The sequence below is a fragment of the Corythoichthys intestinalis genome, chromosome 21, assembly GCF_030265065.1.
Source record: "Corythoichthys intestinalis isolate RoL2023-P3 chromosome 21, ASM3026506v1, whole genome shotgun sequence".
NCBI classification, from domain to species: Eukaryota; Metazoa; Chordata; class Actinopteri; order Syngnathiformes; family Syngnathidae; genus Corythoichthys; species Corythoichthys intestinalis.
The window spans coordinates 14,468,544-14,490,305 of record NC_080415.1 but is presented as its reverse complement, the minus strand read 5'-3'; the positions used below and the strand labels follow the sequence as shown (position 1 = coordinate 14,490,305).

The following is a 21,762-nucleotide window of genomic DNA, read 5'->3' as shown; positions in this document are numbered from 1 at the left end:
TTTAAGTTATAATTGAAGAGCTCTAAAATGTATGATATATTCAAGTCTTAAAATGGAAAACTATTTTAATGTGTTTTGTCAGGAAATATTTGGGTGACGGACCGTGTGAGAATCAAAACAAGTTCAAATAATTTAATTTATGCAGTTTAGAAGGCGTTAATATTTTAAAGTATTGACCTGACTGTACATATATAGATAAATATAGATACTAAATATAGAAGTGTGAAAAACATTGGTATTTGTTTCACCCGGATTTATATAAATGACGGACCAGTGATGACAGAAACAACAACATCAACGAAGATGGCTTGTCCATTTCTCTCCGATCCCATCGATATTGGGGCACAAATAATTCGAAATGCCTTACGCGGAGAGAGACTTGTCCAACCACAATTAGATTTGCTGGCATTCCCAGAGGAAATTCTCATCGAACGATATCACTTTTCATCCAACTCGATTCTATATCTCCATAGTCTTTTGCGCCCGTACATCTCCAATCTCACGCACCGCGGCGGTGCGCTAACGTCGATGCAAATTTTGTGCATCGGACTACGTTTTTTCGCCCACGGGAGTTTTCTGTACAATATCGGTGGTGCAGAAAATATCGGAAAATCGACAGTGTGTCGGGCGGTCAGAAAAGTTACCCTCGCCCTCAAACGTGTGTTACCTGTTATGGTGGTCTTCCCTGGGCACAAACCTGTGGAAGTGATCAAAGAAGAATTCCAGAGGATTGCAGGTGATGAATCGGATTCTTTTTTATTTAAAATTTAAGGCTGGGCGAATTAACTCGCATATTAACTGCGCATTTATGCATTGTGAGTTAGTATACAGCATACATATAGTTGAATAACACTGTACATTTAAAATACAAGGATGCTGAATACTACTTTTTTAATTCATTACTATACAGAATGGGATTAATTGCAATTAATCCCAACGTGAATTATTTTACTGTGCATTAACGCTGTCTTCCATTGACGGCGAAAGTCGTCTAATTTACGCCCTGTAGCACACTAGAAACGTCAACGATCCCGTCGCGACCAGTGACGCTCGGCGTCAATTTCCATAGGACGCGTTTCACGAGCAGGCGTCTGTGGAGGGGCTCGATCGGTTCACGCGAGGATTGCAAGATCGCGCGAGAATAGCGGGTATTTAAAGGTAATAAAACAACACTTTGCCTTTCAGACCCCGCGTATTGGCCAGCTTTCTTTTTGAAAGAAATAACAAAAAAAGAAGTCATGTGCTGAAGCAAAAAGCAATCCCAATGACAAAGATTTTAACATGTATTTTACAAATTAAATGCCTAGCAGGATTTGTGTATTATTCGTATTAATTACCGGTGTTTTAGCTCATTTCAATTTATTTTATTTATATAGTAAGTTACGATTGCATATTATTTTGAAAATCGACTGGATCCACCGTATTTTTACACGAGTGACTTCCGGCCTGCCCGATCCAACCTAATAGTATTGACGCAGGGGGGCCGCGTCTCGCGTCAAATAACAAAACTGCTGGTAAAAAGTATTGACACCTCTGCAATTCTGTCAGATAATGCTCAATTTCTCACTGAAAATGATTGCAATTACAAATGCTTCGGTAATAATATCTTCATTTACACAAAAGAGAATGACTTTTTTTTTTTTTTTTTTTAAATCATCATTTTACACAAAACTCAGAAAATGGCCCGCACAAAAGTATTGCACCCTCAGCCTAATACTTGGTAGCACAACCTTTAGACAAAATAACTGTGAACAACTGCTTCCATCAATGAGTTTCTTACAATGCTCTGCTGGAATTTTAGACCATATTTCTTTGGCCAACTGCTCCAAGTCTCTGAGATTTGAAGGGTGCCTTCTCCAAACTGCCATTTTCAGATCGCTCCACAGGTGTTCTATGGGATTCAGGTCTGGACTCATTGCTGGCCACTTTAGAAGTCTCCAGTGCTTTCTGTTAAACCATTTTCTAATGCTTTTTGAAGTGTGTTTTGGGTCATTGTCCTGCGGAAAGACCCGTGACCTCTGAGGGAGACCCAGCTTTCTAACACTGGCCCCTATATATGCTGCAAAATTTGTTGGTAGTCTTCAGACTTCATAATGCCATGCACACAGTCAAGCAGTCCAGTGCCCGAGGTAGCAATGCAACCCCAAAAAATCAGGGAACCTCTGCCATGTTTGACTATGGGGACTGTGTTCTTTTCTTTGAAGGCCTTGTTTCCCCCCCCCCCCCCCCCCCCTGTAAACTCTATGTTGACACCTTTTCCCAAAAAGCTCTACTATTGTCTCAAGTGACCAGAGAACATTCTTCCAAAACGTTTTTGGCTTTCTCAGGTAAGTTTTGGCAAACTCCAGCCTGGGTTTTTTATGTTTCCTACCATAGATTCTCTTTTCATTCAGACGCCGACGGATAGTACAAGTTGACACTGTTGTACCCTCGGACTGCAGGACAGCTTGAACTTGTTGGGATGTTAGTTGAGGTTCCTTATCCACCATCCGCACAATCTTTCATCAATTTTTCTGTTCTGTCCACATCTAGGGAGGTTAGCCACAGTGCCGTAGGCTTTACACTTATTGATGACACTGCGCACGGTAGACACAGGAACATTCAGGTCTTTGGAGATGGACTTGTAGCCTCGAGATTGCCCATGCTTCCTCACAATTTTACTTCTCAATTCCTCAGACAGTTCTTTCTTTTCTCCGGGCTCAATGTGGTACACACAAGGACACAGGTTGAGTGAACTTTAATCCATTTTAACTGGCTGCAAGTGTGATTTAGTTATTGCCCCCATCTGTTTTTTTGCCACAGGTAAGTAACAGGTACTGATAATTACACCAATTAGGGGAAGCATCACATGATTTTTCAAAGGGTGCCAATATTTTTGTCCGGCCCATTGTTTTGTGTAAAATGATAATAATTTAATTTTTTCCCCATTGTCTTTTGTGTTTTTTCATTGCAAGCAAAATAAATGAAGATATTACAAAAGCTTTGGTAGTAATTGCAATCATTTTCTGGGACAAATTGAGCATTATCTGACAGAATTGCAGGGGTGCCAATACTTTTGTCCAGCAGTGTATTGTAACTGCGGAACTCCCACTTCAAATGGATTGGACGTCTATCGCTGTCAATGGCAGTAAATGAGTTTAGATTTTTATTCCATTGATTATATGGCAAAATATTTAAAACATTCGGATTGCTACTTTTGAATTTATTATTCTACAGAATGTGATTAACGAATCAGTCAGAGGTGATTAATTGCAATTAAAATTAGTAACTATTGCCCAGCTCCAATAAAAATATTATAAACTGGATAAAGTCTAATTTAATGTCATCTTTACAGGTTTTCCAAATGTGATTGGATGTGTGGATGCAACACACATACCCATCACTCCTCCAGCACAAAATGAACGGGACTATCTCAACCAAAAGTCTTTTCACAGCATCAATGTCCAGGTAATTTAACTACCATCTAACAAATCTAATCTAACTCACGAACAAGCAACAGTTTGGCAGAAAATAGATGATTGGGGGGAAAAAGGCATTGAGCATGTTTTTCAGAATGATTTTTAAATACTTTATTCTCCAGATTTGTATTTGATTTGAACTTTTTTACTACATTGAATGCACTAAGCGTCTAGTCGGCTTACATTTGTGATTCACAATCACTGTATTTCAAACCAATTTCACTAAACTAGTTTAAAATATTAATTCATGACAAATAACGTATATTTGTTCATCTATCTTTGCAAGTGATGCATATTTATAGGTAGAGTAATGATGGCTGTGTAGTTAGAATGAAATGCAACAGGTAACTTTTTCAGTTCCAGTAACAATCATAGATATAGCGGAAAACACTCAGGTGACTTGAAGTTCCGCTCTGAGACCCCCAATTTGGCCAAATTTCAAAATTGCCCTATATGCATGTGTGATACATCATTGGAAAGCTTAAAATCTCAATTTTCTGAGGGAAGAAAAATTTTGAACAGGAGGGCATTTAAAAAATAATAATTTAAACGGCAAAACCCTAACTGGAGGTGAGAGCACGCAAGAGCATAATTAAAGACGCCATGATTTTAACGAGATATTATTGCGTACTTACGTTGTTTCGATCCAAAAACTGCATGTAGAATGTATCACCGAGTGTCAAGACACAGCTGTGATTGGCCACAGCTGGTTTTATTGGGGATTTTATGGCTGAAACATGGTAACATAACAAGAGTCGCGATGCAAAAATCGCAGACATCAAGAAGTAATCGAGATTTTCATATACTTACCCTTTTAAACGTTTTTTTTTTCCTTCAATTTTTCTTTGTTTGGATCGATTATTTATCATCTAAAATATTGGGGAAAATGCCACCGTAACGAAAAAAATACAATTAAGTGATAGTTATGAGCTAGAGATCCGTGTCTTTTTTACAGACGCCAATTTTTTCATTGTGACGTAATTTGTTTAAAAGTTTAAAATATGCGAGTAAATAACTTTTTAAAGCTGTTTTTTTTTAAACTAAATATTAGACATTGATTAGTGATTCTAAGCTAAAAATAACAGACATTTCGAATAATAAATACGATTACTTACCTTCTTTTTATGGGTAGGTTGAAACAAAAGCGGTTGCGCGATGTCTGTATCCTGCGTTGTACCCTGGTTCCCAGGGTAAAACGGACAAATTAAAAATAGTTCAGGGGCTTATGGTGCTATGAATCTGCTATGGCAGTTTATGGACATATTGTTCTATCAAACACAAAAGTTCTTTTGGCTTAAAATACAGCAGTTTATTTTAAAGAGGGGTGCAAGAGCAGAAACTGCTTTTTCAGCCTTATCTGTGTTTTCCGCCGTATCCAGTCATGTAGCGTCCAGTCATCCTTCTGCTGTGAATTTGTTAATTTATCACTAGTAGATGTCCAAACCATTTGAACTGGGAGGGTTGGCTGCCAACCGTCCTAGTTCCAATGGATTGGACGTTTAATGCCGTCAATGGCAGCCGATGAGTTAAAACAAAATAGCTAATCAAGTTAACAGGACCAAATTTCATACAGAGTACAAATATTTGTATCATTATTTTCATATACATATCACCTCAACCCAATGTACTGCTACTGATATGTCATTATTTGTAATGTCAACTTGTTAAGATCATATGTGACGCATCCTACAAAATCACCAACCTGGAAGCCAGGTGGCCCGGCTCAGTTGATGACTCTCATATCTACGAAGAGTGTAGTGTGTACAACAAATTTGCACATGGTAAATAACCAAATGCTTCTTATGAATAATACTAACACAACACATACTCCCTGAAATTTTACATAAGACCTGGCAGTGACTCAGTTAACACCTAAATATGTCCATTGTATTTACAGGACATTTTGATGGCTACCTCCTGGGTGACGTCGGCTATCAATGCCAGCCCACGTTGATCACCCCTTACCCTGACCCCGAGCCTGGTCCCCAGCAACGTTTTAACGAAGCCCACAGCAGAACAAGAGCCCGGATCGGTATGACCATAAACATGCTCAAATCCCGGTTCCAGTGCCTGCAAAAACTCAGGGTGACTCCAGAACGGGCGTGTGACATCATTGTGGCATGTGTTGTTCTCCATAACATTGCTACTAATAGAGGAGAGGAATACCCTGTTCTACAAATGATTGACACAGAGGAGGAGTATCCATTCTACTTTGAAGATCTTAAAGATGGAATGGCTGCCAGGGATCGCATTTGCAGGAATTGCTTTTCTGATGAACAGACAGTCAAATAAAAACAGATTCAACTCCCTAACTGTTTAAAATGATGCTTAACGTGAAGCATGGTGGTGTAGCATCACTCTGGAGATATTTGTCAGCAGCAGGAAGTATGAAACTGATCAGAAACCTGCTCTAGGGCGCTCTCAAATTGAAACTGGGATGACAGTTCATCTTTCTCCAGGAATGCAACCCTAAGCACACAAGATGTCAAATGGGTTGGCTTTAGGATAGCCCTGATGGGTTTGCTTGGGGAGTGGAGTCAGAACCCAGACATTTATTCAATAGAACATCTTTGGTTGGATTTGAAACCGGCTGTGCACTGACGTTTCCCGTCAAACTTGATGTAACTTCAGAGGTGCTGCAAAGAAGAATAGGCGAAGTATTGAGTAAAAAATGTCCCAAATACTTACAGTGTGTACATAGTACTACATATCATTTCTAGGTTTTCAAAAAAGTTGTACATATTGGAATGCCCATATATTCATGTGCCTTTAAGAAGCCAGGGTGTGGTTAGGTGGCCAACATGAAGTGCAATTTGTGCTACAGACCATCATATAATACTGCCAATACACCAACCTCAGCTGCCGCTCTAGTAATTGAATTTCCAGGTCCGCTTTTCTAATCTGTCGATCCAAGAACACCATTTCTTTGTCTGTTTTAGCAATCTTTCTCAGGAGGTGGACTCTGTATAAATCTGTAACCGCTGACTAAAAAACACAAGAATGATATTTTAATTCTACAAAATCACAGCAACAATTTACAAAAAAAAAAATCTCACTGTGTCAAGCTGCACTGTGGAGTCCGAAGGACCCTCTACCTGTTCTCCGCCAGTCACTCTCTGTTAGAAAGAACAATGATGTGTAAGTTGTTTTCATCAACTATTGCTGCCACTTAATCAACTATCAAAAAACTAATTAACAATTTTATCATCATTATTATTCTCAACCACGCATAAAGTAAATATAGCGTAAAGTAACTCATAATTCAATAAATTTATTGGTTTGCTATTGATGGCGATCTAATCCATTTGAACTGGAACGGTTAGCAGTGAACGATTATGTTTAAGTGCTACTGGCGCCAATAGACGTCCAATCCACCGAGCAAATGACCGCTGCTAGCCCTTCGATTTAAATTTTTTTATTGCTGTCAACAAGTGTATTACACGTTAAAGTTACCAAGCTGAATGTAACAATATTGTTTGTACCTGGAACTGTACTTCTGTTGGCCTTTCTGGTTCGCTATCCGTGGCAGAAAACGCTACGTTTTCATCTTTCTGTGATACAAAAGAGGATACTGTCAACATTCATCCTTTATAGAATAGGAGCGTATTCCAGCTAACAATGAGCATTAAGTGGGGTGGTTGCCAGCCAATCCAGCCCACCATGCATGTTTTGCAAAACCAGAGAAAACCCACACAGGAATGGGGAGAACATGCAAAGTTCACACAGGTGGGCCGCAGCCGGAGATTAAATCCTTGATCTTAGAACTGTGAGTCAGAATGGCTATCTACTCATCACCGCCCAGTGTCATTATATGTACTTGTAGGGAATTGAACTGAAACAGACTTTTTTGGTTAAAACGATGTTAAAAACCTTCAAATCTGCTTATCTAACCACACCATTTTGGTTCATCTAAGCCACCTAGTTTCCTCTACATTTTGCTTCCTCTCATGAGAGAGCGCCGTCTTAACAAGAACAACAACAGCAGCCATGGCTACTGCCGATTCTGCTAATTTTGCCTAACCAACTTTGGACACAAATTGGATAATGCCATGAGTAAGTGTATTATCTAATGATGTACTTAAAAGTATAAAATGTGTGTGTGTCTGTCCCTCTGTTTCGTTTTCCTGTCAAGATTGCTGCTCCTAGATTACAGAAACTAAAAGCATGCCATGTTATTTATTTTTTTGTTCACAAACCCTAGCAAAAAGTATGGAATCACCAGTCTCGGACGAGCACTCACTCAGACTTTTTATCACGTAGAACAAACTCCGATAAAAAGCTTGAAAAAATAATGAATTGGTTCAAAAGTGCAACCCTTTAGCATTCAGAAACACTAAATGAATAAAAAACATTATTGTGGTGGTAATCTTACTTTTATAGATGGCTTTACTCTTATAAAGTGCAGGGAAATATATATGGAATCATTCCATTCTGAGGAATCATCACCTTGTCAAGAGTCGAGAATCTGCATTGGACAAGGTTTTGATGCTGGAACTTTTGTTTGGTGTTGTTCCAGTGAGATTTACAAAGATGACTGCAATGACTTCAATTGAAAATGTCATTTTCCAAGATGACAAAGCATCATGCTACAGAGCTAAAACTGTTAAAGCATTCCTTGGAGAAAAACTCCTCCAGTCAATGTCATGGCCTGCAAATAGCTCATATCTCAACCCTATTGAAAACCTTTGGTGGAAATAAATAAATAAATTTAAAAATGGCCCACAGCAAGGCTTCGACCTGCAAGGATTATCTGGCAACTGCAATCAAAGAGAGTTGGCACCAAATTGATGAAGAACACTCATCAAGTCCATGCCTCAGAGACTGCAAGCTGTCATAAAAGCCAAAGGTGGTGCTACTAAATACTAGAGATGTGTTTTGATTGTTATTTCTTTCTTTGTTTCTCATGATTCCATATTTTTTTCCCTCAGAATGGAGTGATTCCATATATATTTCCCTGCACTTGCTCTATAAACGTAACATTTACTGACCACCACAATGTTTTTTATTCATTTCTTTTATTGTTTCTGAATGCTAAAGAGTTGCACTTTTGAACTAATTCATTATTTTTTCAAGCTTTTTATCCAAGTTTGTTCTACATGATAAAATGTCTGAGTTAGTGCTCGTCCGAGACTGGTGATTCCATACTTTTTGCTAGGGGTTGTAATACAATAACATTTTAGCAAAATGCATTTGAAAATTGAATCTATACATTTGAAAATTGTTAGGCAAATATGAACAGCCCTATGGACTTGACACAAGATTTGAAGACTTACAATGACAGTTGCGGTGGCTGGAGGGTCCTGATTTGCAACTTTTGAGGCGAGTTCGTATGTAAGTATATAGGTGCCTGGAGTCACTGACTCAGATGAGCTTCCTCCGGGAATGGCCTCAGCTACTGTCATGCCTTGAACAGGGCTCAATACCATCTCCTCGCTCTCTATCTGAGATGGAGGTGGTGGTGAAGCCCCGCCACTTCTTTTAAGAACCTCTACCTTTTTTCTGTTTGCTGAGGAGAGCAAAAATGTTATTAAAACATCCGGTATTTATAAAAAAAAAGAAAAAAAATCAAAAGTTGGCCATTAGATAAAATTGTAAAATACAGAAAATAGTGTTGAAGGAAAAAAAAAACATGTTATTTTTGAATGCATATTTACCCGTTCAATTATTTTGAATAAATTCAAGTTAAGGATGTGTCATGATTGAGGAAATAATTCATTACCTGCCTGAACAAGGTTTTTATACTTCATTTTCAACTGCTGCCATGTCCGCTTTTCTGTCAATTGATTGCACTGACTGTAAATGAAAATCAGATGTTATTCAACATGCCACCTTTTTAACTACGCTGTAAAAACTAATCTTCCAAAAAGTTGTGCTATTTAAAGATCTTAACCAAGCATAAGTTAAATTTTCAATTTTTTGCCAGTATCGTTTTATTCTAAGTATTTGCAACCTTGTGCTATCATAAATGATCAAGTTTTGAGGCAAAACTTACATTTCTTGTGAAGTTGAAATGCTTCCCCGAAGTTTTAAAGTTTGTTCAGTTTTTTTTTAAAATTTAAATTCAATGTCATTTTTTTTTTTTTTACCTCATGGTAAAATTCAAAGTGGGGTTGAAAGTTATCTTTTTAGTGTTTTTTGTACTCCTACTGTACTCATTTTTTTTTTCTTGATTAAATTCTATATGTCACTTTTTTTACCCTAATAACACAAATCAAGGTGGGGTTTAAAGTTATGTTTCTTTTCTTCTACTACTGTCCTCATTTATAAATTATTGTTCATAACCAAATTTAACGTCCGCTAGGTGGCATGCTACAATTAGGATACAGGTCTGTGTATCATATTGCTATTCATTCAACACAATGATAGCTTTCAAATTTAACAAAGTCATATTTCAAACTAAGAACGTAAATTTTAATTTAAAAAAACGTACCCATTCACTTTTGCAGCAATCTCTTGCCATGCGACTTTTCTCGCTTTTGCTGCCACAGCGGTGTTACTTTTCATACGAATTATGTTTTCACGCTCTTTGTACGCCTCCAACAGCACCTGCAATTCCAACGGGGAAAAGTAACTGGACCGTTTTTTATGGATTGCCATCGTACGGCGAGATATCAAGGCACGGATACTCAAGCTTTAGGGTTTACTCAGGGTTTGTTGAACCTCCTTTGTGGACTGAGGCAATGTGTGACCTGAAACAGGTCGGTGCGAAACATGTACCAACAAGGAACGGACCATATAAAATCATACATTTTAGTTTTCTGCGATTCAGGTTAACATATTAAAATGTTACAATTAAAACAATCTGTTTATAAAGAGTTTTATCAGTGTTTTATGATGAGTTAGGTAGTTTAAAAATGTAAATGAGTGTTTGTTTTTCACGAAAAACGATGAGCGGACTGTGCGGCGACCAAAACAAGTCGGTATGAAACATACACCAAATGGGAACCATGCTATTTTAAATTTCACTCAGAATGGCTTAGCCCGAGTATTCTAAAAAATAAAAGAAAAAATACTCAGCAAGCGAAATAATTTTATAACTTGATAAAATGAAGAACTATGCACATTCAAGACAATGAAACCTACTTTTAAACTGTTCCTCGTACTTGTTTCACCCGGTGACACTTGATCGACGTACCGTGTGTGACAAGCTAACAGCGTCCTCTGCTAATGTTACCGCATAGCGGTGCAAGATTTTCATTGATGAGGTTTCTGTGATCAATCATTTGCATTTTTTGGCTTACTCGACAGCCATAGAAATAAATAACAATGACATCCAGAGGGACGCCAAGTCGTTTTCTGAAAAGCGTCCTCCAAAACGGCGTGGGTCGTTACGTGTGCCAACTCAAGCGGCTCTCTATCATCTTTTCCAAAACGCGCAAAAGCTCGCTGGGTGTCAGGTAAATAACAATATTTTATATTTTGTTTCGAACACCCGACATAACAACATTATGTTTTAAACAGGGATTTTATTGAAGACGGAGTGGTGGATTACGCCAAAAAGAACCCTGGTACCGTCGTGTATGTGTCCCCACAGACGTGTTATAAACCCAAGATAGTGGCGGAGTACTGTGAGTAACCTTGCTAGGGTTTTACATTTACATATGATTAGGGTTTAGAACGATTTACGATACGTGGCTCATGATAACGACTATTTGACAATTAGGCTAGAGCGTATGACGTGGCACTCGCGAGGTTTTCGCCCCTATCGCCATGTTGGAAGCAGGAAGTTCGGTGTCAGAACTCCGGGAAACATAAACAGAGAGGCATTTGGACTCAGGTCGCTCTTTAAAAATGATTGGAAATTATTGTTCGGTAAAGAATTGCAACAACCGATTGAATAGAAAGGAGAATGTACAGCTCGATGGAACCCCATTGAGTTTCTTCTGGATCCCTACGTGGAGAAAAGACAAGGGAAAGTTCATATCTGAACTTACCAAACATCGAAAAATGGCATGGGTGGCTTCGATCAGAAGGAAGCGCATAACGTTTGAGTCTTCAGTTACACACAGAGTTTGCTCAATGCACTTCCACTCTGGTAAGTTAATGTCGTTTGTCTACGCAAATTTCTGTAACTTTATGCCCTAAGTCGGCCTGTTGTTAGCTATAGCTACAGCTAAACAACTAGCATGCATACATGTGCATTGTCTTCATAAGACATAATTCCTGTCGTTTCTAAATGAAAAAGCTGTAACATGTTGCCGTGAGATAGTGGCAAAGAATTTGTACACAGGCTACATTGTCTGCAACAAATCTGTTTTCTAAAACACAGCATTGATTTGTCACTTAACTATCACAGCTCAGCACAGCGCAAATTCAGATGTTCATGACAATGAAAATGTAAACACACATTGCCTACCTTTGCAAGAACGATGGTGTTGCCGTTTGCTACGGTCATAATGTGCAAGTCCCGCACCCATCCGCAGCAAAACTGTTCGTAGCGATTTGTAGTTTCGGAATTGCTGATGAGTGTAGTAACTTACACCAAACAGTGTACCGATTTAAGATGGCAGCCATTTACTAACGCCCGCATCTAGCTTTTTGTAGGTGTGCTGCTAACGCTACCGAATCTATATTGCATCTAGTCCCATATAAATGATATCTACCGTAACATTATGTGGATGTACTTAGTAGCAGCTTTTCGGCAGCAGTCAGGTATGTTGTTGTGTTTTTTTATCTCGTGGCATGAGTTGAGCGAGAGCCATGAGTTGAGCATTGGCATTATCGAGGGGCCGGGTAATGAGAAGCATGATGTTTAGCTACTCTCGCTCCGTTCCTCATTGACCGCGCGGCGCGCTGAGTGTGTTGTACTTCCGCTTTACTTGGCATATTTCAGTAATCGGAATTTGGATGTTTGTGAATCGTTCTCGAATCTTCCACGGCCGAATCGCGAATAATCTAAGAATCGGAAATTTTGCACACCTCTAGTCACTTTTAAAGGTGTGTTTAACTTCCGATTCTTTAGATTATTCACGATTCGGCCGCTGAACATTTGAGAACGAGTCACAAACATCCATATTCTAATTATTTAAATATGCTAAGTAAAGCAAAACTAAAACACAGTCAACGCGGTCTTTAGGACGCAATGAGGAATGGACCGAGCGTAAACATCCACATTCCTTAACTCATGCCGCTAGATAAAAAACGACTGACAGCCGCTACAAACAACGCCAGTTGCTACAAACTTCGCCCACGTTGCTACAAACTACGCCCACATAATTCTACGGTAGATATCACATGTATATAGAACTAGATGCAAAATGACAGACTCGGCGGCGTTAGCACATGTATAGAGAACTAGACGTGATATGACAGACTCGCCGGCGTTAGTAAACAGCCGCCATCTCAAAGCGGTAGACTCCTCAGGAAGGCTCTGTTGTAGCGAACCTTCCGAGGATACCTAATTAAGTTTTTATCTAAAATACTCCTAAATCGGCAAAATCTTGACTTGTCTATCTTTAAATAATGAAACATTTAAAAAAAATTTCCACACTTTTCCAGAATGTGGTGGCGGTCTGAACTGTCAAATCTACCATTTTGTCAGCAAAGAGCGAGAGCGGCATGGCTAAATATACCTATAAACTAAATTATGAATGCATTAAAAAAAAACATTAGCTCAAACAAAAACTTAACAGGGAGCAGCTGGATTCAGCCATGTTAAATGATTTATGTCATATGCACTGTTGCCACTAGAGGGCAGTGTATCCACCCAAATCAATAAAACTAAATGCAAACACGTTCAAAACAAACCATTAACTCACCACTTTAATTAAACGAATACTCGAAGCGGCAAACTTTAATCTGAATCTTTTTCTAATCGAACTACTCGGGTTAATTGATTAATCGTTGCAGCACCAGAATGTACCTAGCCTTAGTTGGTCGAGTTGGTTTCATCAAATGTAGTTTATTGGTTATTTGTTAGTTGTAGGGCTCCGGAGTGGCTAAGCTAGCGTGACTCAATAGTGCTTACTAGCATGCCAATAAAAAACGATATTAACAGATCTAACTGTACAAACAAAGCCATGTCGTGGTTAAAGAGTAAACAGTATAGTGCGTCAGGTTGATTGATTTGGGAAATGGGGAGTTCGTTTAGTCCCCACCCAAAAATTAGCGGTGAAAGAAACGATGTGATATCACTAAGCCTTGCTTGCCTCGACAGCCTGTTCCCTGCAGAGCTGCTAGATTACAAATGTTGCTGTTCATATTGCAATTGTTGACATGCTATGGTAAGTTTTAATAACTTTAGCCTGAAAACATAGCCAAGACTATTGATTGAATGGGTCATCGGTGATACTCATGCGTGCAAGCACCACTGACTCGCGCTAGCGTAACTAACAAAATAACAAGTATATATCCCTAACAAACTGCACAGAATTAGTTTAAACCAACTCCACTGACTAATTCAACCCACGCGAGCTCAAAATTAAGCCTAATGTAAAAAAAATCTGAACTTCCCCATTAACTCATTAGCTGCCATTGGTGGCGTTAGACATCCAATTCACTTTGAATAACCGAATAAATGTTCATGTAAACAAAATCAAAGCAATTTAACTGAATAAAACAAGAATGTGCTCTGGTTATGACCCCCTGATAACACAGCAGTTTTTTTTCTTAACTGTTCTTAGCTTCTTCTTTTTTTTTAAATTTTTTTTTTAATTTAAACTGGGAAGACATGCTTTACTCAACTTTCAGTGCACTGACGGCGCTATCGCTGCCAGGTCTCCTAGTTAAAATGGATATCGTCAATGACACACAATGACTTAAATGAGTGCCATATACGTTTAGGTCGGGTCAGCAACCCGCAGTTCAAGAGCGTTGCCCTAGTGGCTCCCTGTGGCTTTTTCAAAAATGTTTGAAAATGGAAAAATATTGGGGAGGGAAATATATTTTTAGTTTTAATATGGTTTCTGTAGGAGGAAAAATATGAAGAAAACATTCTTCTAATTCATTAATATCGTAATGAAGTTAAACTTGAGGCGCCATCATACAGCACAGGGGTCACCTGCTGCGTCATTCTCTATAGGATTCACTGCAGAGAAAATAAACATTCATCGTGTTTTCCGCACTATACATCGGCGTATAAGGCACACCTTCAATGAAAGGCCTATTTTAAAACCACATTATAAGGCGCTGTAGAAGTAGTTGTAGTAGTAGTGGTTGGCGTTCCACAAGATCCTTAAGATGGAGCTGAGCTAAACGGAATGTCATGCGTGATCAGCTAATATTGATCCATGTATAAGGCACATTAGGCGCACTGTCGGCTTTTGAGAAAACTGAAGGTTTTCAGGTGTGCCATATAGTGCAGAAAATACGGTAATCATGAAGGCTGTATTTGTAGCCAATTTAGTCATTTTGATAGAAGGCTAATACAGCATATATACTGTAGATACATACAGCTTGTGTTGCCTTCATTATAAGGCTTTCAATTTTTTGCGGCTCCAGACATTTTTTTTTGGGCTGCAATTTGGCACTTTCAACATTTTGGGTTGCCGGCCCCTGGTTTAATAGACCAGTTGAGTGGCTTCACTGCAATAAACAGACGTTATTACACAAGCATCCTAAAGAGGTCGCACTTGTATATGTTTCTACAGTAATCATGAAGTTGTGTGGTTGTTTTTATTCCTTGTGCTAAAAGTTAAAACTAAAACAAAACTGAACGCCAAATGAAGACGAGTACATAAGTTGAAATGTGAAACAATGAATGAAATTGTCCAAAGTTGAAACGACATTTTGGTGTATAAAATGAAAAACAATTTGTTGAACCAGTATAAGTTAATGAGCACGTACATGTGATTACCTTCAGAATGATTTAGTGACATAATGAGGGATTACGCAGGCAATTAATTGTGAGCAATTATTCTTTTTTGACTGACTGGTGTTAAACTGCTGTTATCCCTCCCCACAGTAAACGGCAACGTGAGGGAAGAGATTGTAGCAAGTAAAACGTCCTCGCAGATCTTGGAGCTTCTCACCAAGATGACCAATCAGTCGGGCCAAGACATCATCCGCATTCGCAAGCCCTTCCACACAGACAGCCCCAGCATCCAGGGCCTATGGCATCCCTTCACCAACCGCCCCCTCACCCCCCGGAATGACAACAAGGTGTGATATTTTTTAGTTTTGTTTTCGGAACTGCGTCTAATAAATAAAGTTTTTGGTGTACATTATTATCTCCCTGCAATTGCTTTGATGCCCTTCTGTGTCACATGTTTGTTTGTGATCTAAATATTTGTTGTGCAAACTCAATGTGAGGAGTGTTTGAACAGCTTGTCAGCTGCTCTCATCACTGATGCCACTCTGAAAATATTTTACTGGCATTTAGAAGCTTTTTTTGTTTTGTGGTATTTGTTTGCAGAAAATGTCATCTTTTATAACTCATCAAACTTTGCCGCTTTGATAAAAAATAGATTTTTCTTTTCAGTTTAGCATCACCCATTTGTTTAGTGTTTATAAATTTGGCTGCATTCAGATACAGTGTTATGAAAAAGTATCAGAACCTTTTGGAATTTCTCTTTCTGCATAAAATCACCATCAAATGTGATCTGATCTTTGTCAAAAATCACACAGATGTAAAAACAGTTTCTGCTTTAACTAAAACCACCCAAACATAGGTTTTCATATTCTAATGAGGATAGCATGTAAACAATGACGGGGGGGGTTAAGTGAGCCCTCTGCCTAAGGGTTAGGGTTAGGCAATTGAAACCAATTTTTTACCAACCAAGTCTGGTGTGTGCCCAATTACTGATGAGTGGTTTAAAGCTGCTCTGTCCCCAATAAAACACACTAGGTAAGAATTGTCTTGATGAGAACAATTGTCTGATGTGCATCACGGCTCTGTCAAAAGAGTTGCCTGAAGACCTGCGATCAATGATTGTTGATTTGTATAAAGCTGGGAAAGGATACAAAACCATCTCTTAAAGTCTGAATGTTCATCAATCGACAGTCAGAGAAGGTTTCTACAAATGGAGAGAGTCTGGCACTGTTGCTTCTCTCCCAAGGAGTAACTAACCCTAACCACACGGGGGGACCTTGTGAATGGCCTACAGAGAGCTGGGACCACAGTAACAGAGGCTACTATCAGTAACACAATGCGCCGCCAGGGACTCGAATCCTGCACTGCTAGACGTGTCCCCCTGCTGAAGAAAGTACACATCCAGGCCCGTCTGCGGTTCGCTAGAGAGCATTTGGATGATCCAGAAGAGGACTGGGAGAATGTGTTGTGGTCAGATGAAACCAAAATACAACTTTTTGGTAGAAACACAGGTTCTCGTATTTGGAGGCGAAAGAATACTGAATTGCATCCGAAGAACACCATACCCACTGTGAAGCATGGGGGCGGAAACATCATACTTTGGGCTCTTTTTCTGCCAAGGGACCAGGACGACTGATCTGGGTAAAGGAAAGAATGAATGGGGCCATGTATCAAGAGATTTTGAGTGGAAAATCTTCCATCCATCAGCAGGGGCATTGAAGATGAGACGTGGCTGGGTCTTTCAGCATGACAATGATCCCAAACACACAGCCAGGGCAACAAAGGAATGGCTTCGGAAGAAGCATTTCAAGGTCCTGGAGTGGCCTAGCCAGTCTCCAGATCTCAATCCCGTAGAAAATCTGTGGAGGGAGTTGAAAGTCCGTGTTGCCCAACGACAGCCCCAAAACATCACTGCTCTAGAGGAGATCTGCATGGAGAAATGGGCCACAATACCAGCAACAGTGTGTGAAAAGCTTGTGAAGAGTTACAGAAAACGTTTGGCCTCCGTTATTGCCAACGAAGGGTACATAACAAAGTATTGAGATGAACTTTTGGTATTGACCAAATACTTATTTTCCACCATGATTTGCAAATAAATTCTTTAAAAATCAAACAATGTGATTTTCTTTTTTTACCCCCCCCCCCCAACCCCCCCCCCCCCCCCCCCCCCCACACACACACACACACACACACATTGGCTCTTATGGTTGAGGCTTACCCATGTTGACAATTAGAGGCCTCTCTGATATTTTCAAGTGGGAGAACTTGCACAATTAGTGGTTAACTAAACACTTATTTGCCCCACTGTATATGCAAAACTATGGCCAAGAATGGTGTTCATGGAAGGACTCCACGGAGGAAGCCACTGCTGTCTAAAAAAACATTGTTGCTCGTTTAATGTTTGCAAAAAGGCACTTGGACACACAGAAGTTTTGTCAAAATATTTTGTGGACTGATGAAACCAAAGTTGAATGGTTTGGGAGTAACACAACGTCATGTGTGGAGGAAAAATGGAAAAGCTCACCAACATCAACACCTCATCCCCACTGTGAAGCATGGTGGAGGGAGCATCATGATTTGGGGCTGTTTTGCTACCTCAGAGCCTGGACAACTTGCAATCATGAATGGAAGAATGAATTCAAAAGTTTATCGGGATGTTTTGCAGGAAAACCTGAGGCCGTCTGTCAGACAGAAGCTAAAAAGAGGATGGATGCTGCAACAAGACAATGATCCTAAACATAGAAGTAAATCAACATCAGAATAGTTTCAGAAGAACAAAATACATGTTCTGGAGTGGCCAAGTCAAAGTCCAGACTCAAACCCAATTGAGATGCAGTGGCATGACCTAAAGACAGCAATTCATGCCAGACGTCCCAGGAATCTGATTGAACTACATCAGTTTATACAGAAGAGTAGGCCTAGATTAGTCCTGATTGATGTGCCAGACAGATCTGCAGCCACAGGAAGCATCTGATTGAAGTTATTGTTGCCAAAGGGGTGGCCACAAAATATTAAATGTGGTGGTTCACTTACTTATTTTTCCCCCTTCTGTCATTGTTCGCATACTATTCTCATTAGAATATGAAAACCTATAAATGTTTGGGTGGTTTTCGTTAAAGCACAGTTTTTTCATCTGTGTGATTTTGACAAAGATCAGATCAGATCACATTTGATAGTTTTATGCAGAAATGTGAGAAATTCCCAAAGGTTCAGATACATTTTCATACTACTGTAAGATATCAAAGTGTAAATTACAATCGAGCAAAATGAAAAACATTTTTTTGCAAGGTTCGACATTAATACTAACAAATTATGAGATACAATTCAATACCATCTAGTTGACTTTTGCTTGGCACTGTCAAGACATTTTCATATACAAATGGATTTATTCTGGTTACAGTTTCTTTATTATAAACAACATGACAACATGACATTAAAGCATTGTTCAGTGGGCGTTCCCACACTTTTCAAATTTCTCTATGGCGTCTCTAAATATGATTTATTTTAAATTACAATGACGTCATTGGGCCTTTACTGCAGCTTGAGCCACGCTGTCGGACATCTGGCAAGGCTGAAAATAAAGATCCTGTTGCTAAGCGACAAGGTGGCGAGCTGTCATTCACAATAAACTAGGCTTTGTGGGTCCGTTCCCAGCTTTGATAATTGGGCGCGGCCCTCAGCTTCTTTTCAGTGGACAAAAGTATTTGACCCATGTTGCATCACTACACCTACAGAAGGAAAAAGCCTTAGGCAACTTTTCAGTTTTGCAATATGTGATGTAAAGTTTTTGTGTCGTAATAATTTTTATTTGAATTACAGTGCATGGGGAAAAATACGGTCTTTTAAAAATTTTCACATTTTTATCAATTACATAATAACAATCATGTTTGTACTGGATACATAAAATATTAGCAATGGAATATAATGTAATATAGACATATCTTATTAAAAGTATAGTAGAATTTAGTTTTGATTTTAAAAATATATAATCGTATATATAGTATGTATAAATATTGTGTGAGTATATATATATATATATATATATATGGCGGAAATCACAGACAAGACTGAAAAAGCAGTTTCTGCTCTTGCACACCTCTTTAAAATAAACTGCTGTATTTTAAGCCAAAAGAATTGTTGTGTTTGGTAGAACAATATGTTTATATGCTGCCATTGCAGATTCATGGCGCATTAAGCCCCTGAACTATTTTTAATTAGTCCTTTTTACCTTGAAAACCACCGTTTACAGACGTCGCGCAACCGCTTTTGTTTCAATCAGCCCATAAAAAGAAGGTAAGTAATAATATTTATTAATCAAAATGTTTATCATTTTTAGCTTAGGATCATTAATTGATGTCTAATATTTCGTTAAAAAAAAAAAAAAAAAAATTTACTCGCATATTTTAAACTTCTGTCGTTTTTAGCTTAGAATCATTGATCAAGGTCTCATATTTTGTTTTTGTTTTTTTTAAAAAAAGCGACTTTAAAAAAATTATTCCCTCACATATTTTAAACTTTTAAACAAATTACATCACAATGAAAAAAATGGCGTCTGTAAAAAAGTCACGGATATCTACCTCATAACTATCGATTAATTGTATCTTTTGTTACTGTCGCATTTTCCCCCAATATGTTAGATGATAAATAATTGATCCAAACAAAAATTGGAAAAAAAAAGTTTAAAACGATAAATATATGAAAAAGAACATCTCGTCCACTCCTTGATGTCTGCGATTTCTGCATCACCACCCTTGTTATATTTCCATTTTTCACCCATAAAATCCCCCAAAAATCCAGCTGTGGCCATTCACATCTGTGTCTTGACACTCGATGATACATGAGTTTTTGGATCGAAACAAGGTAAGTACGCGATAATATCTCGTTCAGATAATGGCATCTTTAATTCTGCTCTCGCCTCCAGTTATTTATATATATATATATATATATATATATAAGTGGCGGACTTGGCAATTTTAAAATAAAAATATTATAAATATCCAGGGGCCCTCTTCTTGGGTCAGGGGTTATAAAGGTGAGAAGGGTGTGGAGGAAATATGTTCCGGTACACTACAGCTGTCCTAAACAACAAATTTTCTCCTAATTTGTCAGCCGACTAGTTTTACGATTAGTCGACTGATCTAATAATTTTATTTTTTTTTTTACTAATTTAGCAATTATATTTTTGTTGACGCTTATTAATTCACAAAACCATTTTGGAACACTTAAATTGTTTAATAAAGTACAAATAATCATGTAAATAACAATAATTAATCACAAATAAACAATGAGGTTAAATGCTGATAGCATTTACTAGTGCAAAAGAATGGAAAGTAAACAAATTCAGAACACTGACTTTGCCTTTCCAACATTATTCAAAACAATTCATAAAAAAAATTCTAGCACTATTATTATATTATACTACTATATATAATAGTAGTATAATAATTACAATAATTATTCATTGCCAATCATATTTGTCATAAAGAATGTCATTTTAAAGCTATTCTTTGTGTGGAATCTGTATTCTGTAGTATTTACGCAACATATATTAATTCTGAAGTATGTGGGATTAACTCCAGATATTGTTATTTATATGACGAACATGATTTTCTTTTACTTTGAAATGTTCAAAGGAGGTACGTTCGCTAAACCGCTAACCGAAAACTTTACTCCCCGTAAAAAAAACATTCTTCGTCATTGCTTGTGGTGTCACTAATAGATTTTTTTTTTTTTTTGCGTTAGCAAATGCTGTTAACCAGCTGTTGAGTGTTATTGTATGACTGATTGGAACTGTACTGCATTGTTTCGCCACAGGGTGTACTGTTGTGTATTTTATGTTCGGTGTGAAGAAGAAGAAGAAAGTTGAAAGAGGCATTAGCGGCCTGTTCTCAACTTCTCCCTCACTACTCTTTGGCTCTCATGGAAAGCACGTTCGCTCATGTGTTCGAAATAAACGATAGCCGACGTGCAAAGTAGCAAGTGAGCTGTAAAAATAGCGAGCTTAGTGGCGTCAAAAACGCGGGAGAGCTAAGTTAAACTAACGAACAGCTAAGCTAAGCTAAACGGCGCTAAATGAAGCTAAGCGACTGATACTCAGTCCGTCGTCGTGGAACAGTCCATTGTAGTGTGTGGGGGAGAGATAATATAAATGCAGCATTCAAATGGCTTTCTTTTTTGTTTTGTTATTTGTTTGGTATGCTGATATAGTTATACATGACGAATAGTTGGAGGGGCTGCTGGCTCCGGTGGCCCAAGCCCTTGCTCGTTGGTGCAAGTGCAGCTGGTTGGGGGCCCCCTACTGGTTGGGGGCCTAAGGTGATCAGCTACTTCGCCTGAATAGTAGAACCGCCTATGCATATCGTCTCAATTTTCTGGGGGAAGAAAAATTTTGAACAGGAGGGCATTTTTTTAAACAGCAAAACCCTATCTGGAGGTGAGAGCACGCGAAAGCAGAATTACAGACACCATGACTTTAACGAGATATTATTACGTACTCACCTCGTTTCGATCCAGAAACTCCATGTAGCATGTATTACCGAGTGTCAAGACACAGCT

The 21,762-nt window shown here is 38.5% G+C and overlaps 3 protein-coding genes across 4 annotated transcripts in view; 2 read left to right on the top strand and 1 right to left on the bottom strand.

Annotated features, from left to right (window-relative positions):
- Nucleotides 1-279: 279 nt before the first annotated feature.
- On the top strand, nucleotides 280-7,669 carry LOC130909132 (putative nuclease HARBI1). Its single transcript, XM_057825240.1, has 4 exons — nucleotides 280-736; nucleotides 3,335-3,447; nucleotides 5,128-5,239; nucleotides 5,356-7,669. The coding sequence occupies exons 1-4, from the start codon at nucleotides 304-306 to the stop codon at nucleotides 5,748-5,750; spliced, it is 1,053 nt and encodes a 350-aa protein (XP_057681223.1). The 5' UTR covers nucleotides 280-303; the 3' UTR covers nucleotides 5,751-7,669.
- LOC130909133 (uncharacterized) lies at nucleotides 4,787-10,237 on the bottom strand. Its single transcript, XM_057825241.1, has 7 exons — nucleotides 9,889-10,237; nucleotides 9,178-9,251; nucleotides 8,732-8,964; nucleotides 6,941-7,009; nucleotides 6,515-6,574; nucleotides 6,313-6,443; nucleotides 4,787-6,094 (listed from the first exon to the last, which is right to left on the bottom strand). The coding sequence occupies exons 1-7, from the start codon at nucleotides 10,053-10,055 to the stop codon at nucleotides 5,959-5,961; spliced, it is 870 nt and encodes a 289-aa protein (XP_057681224.1). The 5' UTR covers nucleotides 10,056-10,237; the 3' UTR covers nucleotides 4,787-5,958.
- Nucleotides 10,238-10,584: 347 nt separating this feature from the next.
- The window catches only part of mrpl43 (mitochondrial ribosomal protein L43), a 25,764-nt gene continuing 14,586 nt past the window's right edge, over nucleotides 10,585-21,762 (top strand). For both annotated transcript variants that reach the window (XM_057827042.1, XM_057827041.1), the window contains exons 1-3: nucleotides 10,585-10,855; nucleotides 10,920-11,026; nucleotides 15,361-15,557. In XM_057827042.1, coding sequence (XP_057683025.1) covers nucleotides 10,725-10,855; nucleotides 10,920-11,026; nucleotides 15,361-15,557 — 435 coding nt within the window. In that variant the 5' untranslated portion in view covers nucleotides 10,585-10,724. The remainder of the gene's footprint in view (nucleotides 10,856-10,919; nucleotides 11,027-15,360; nucleotides 15,558-21,762) is intronic.

Coding starts and splice junctions, on each gene's coding strand:
- LOC130909133 (XM_057825241.1), bottom strand. CDS start 10,055: ATGGCAATCCATAAAAAACGGTCCAGTTACTTTTCCCCGTTGGAATTG. Junction 8,965..9,177: donor TAAAAACCTTGTTCAGGCAG/GTAATGAATTAT, acceptor TGCTCTCCTCAG/CAAACAGAAAAAAGGTAGAG. Junction 6,095..6,312: donor TTACTAGAGCGGCAGCTGAG/GTTGGTGTATTG, acceptor TCTTCTTTGCAG/CACCTCTGAAGTTACATCAA.
- LOC130909132 (XM_057825240.1), top strand. CDS start 304: ATGGCTTGTCCATTTCTCTCCGATCCCATCGATATTGGGGCACAAATA. Junction 737..3,334: donor AGAATTCCAGAGGATTGCAG/GTGATGAATCGG, acceptor TCATCTTTACAG/GTTTTCCAAATGTGATTGGA. Junction 5,240..5,355: donor GTACAACAAATTTGCACATG/GTAAATAACCAA, acceptor TTGTATTTACAG/GACATTTTGATGGCTACCTC.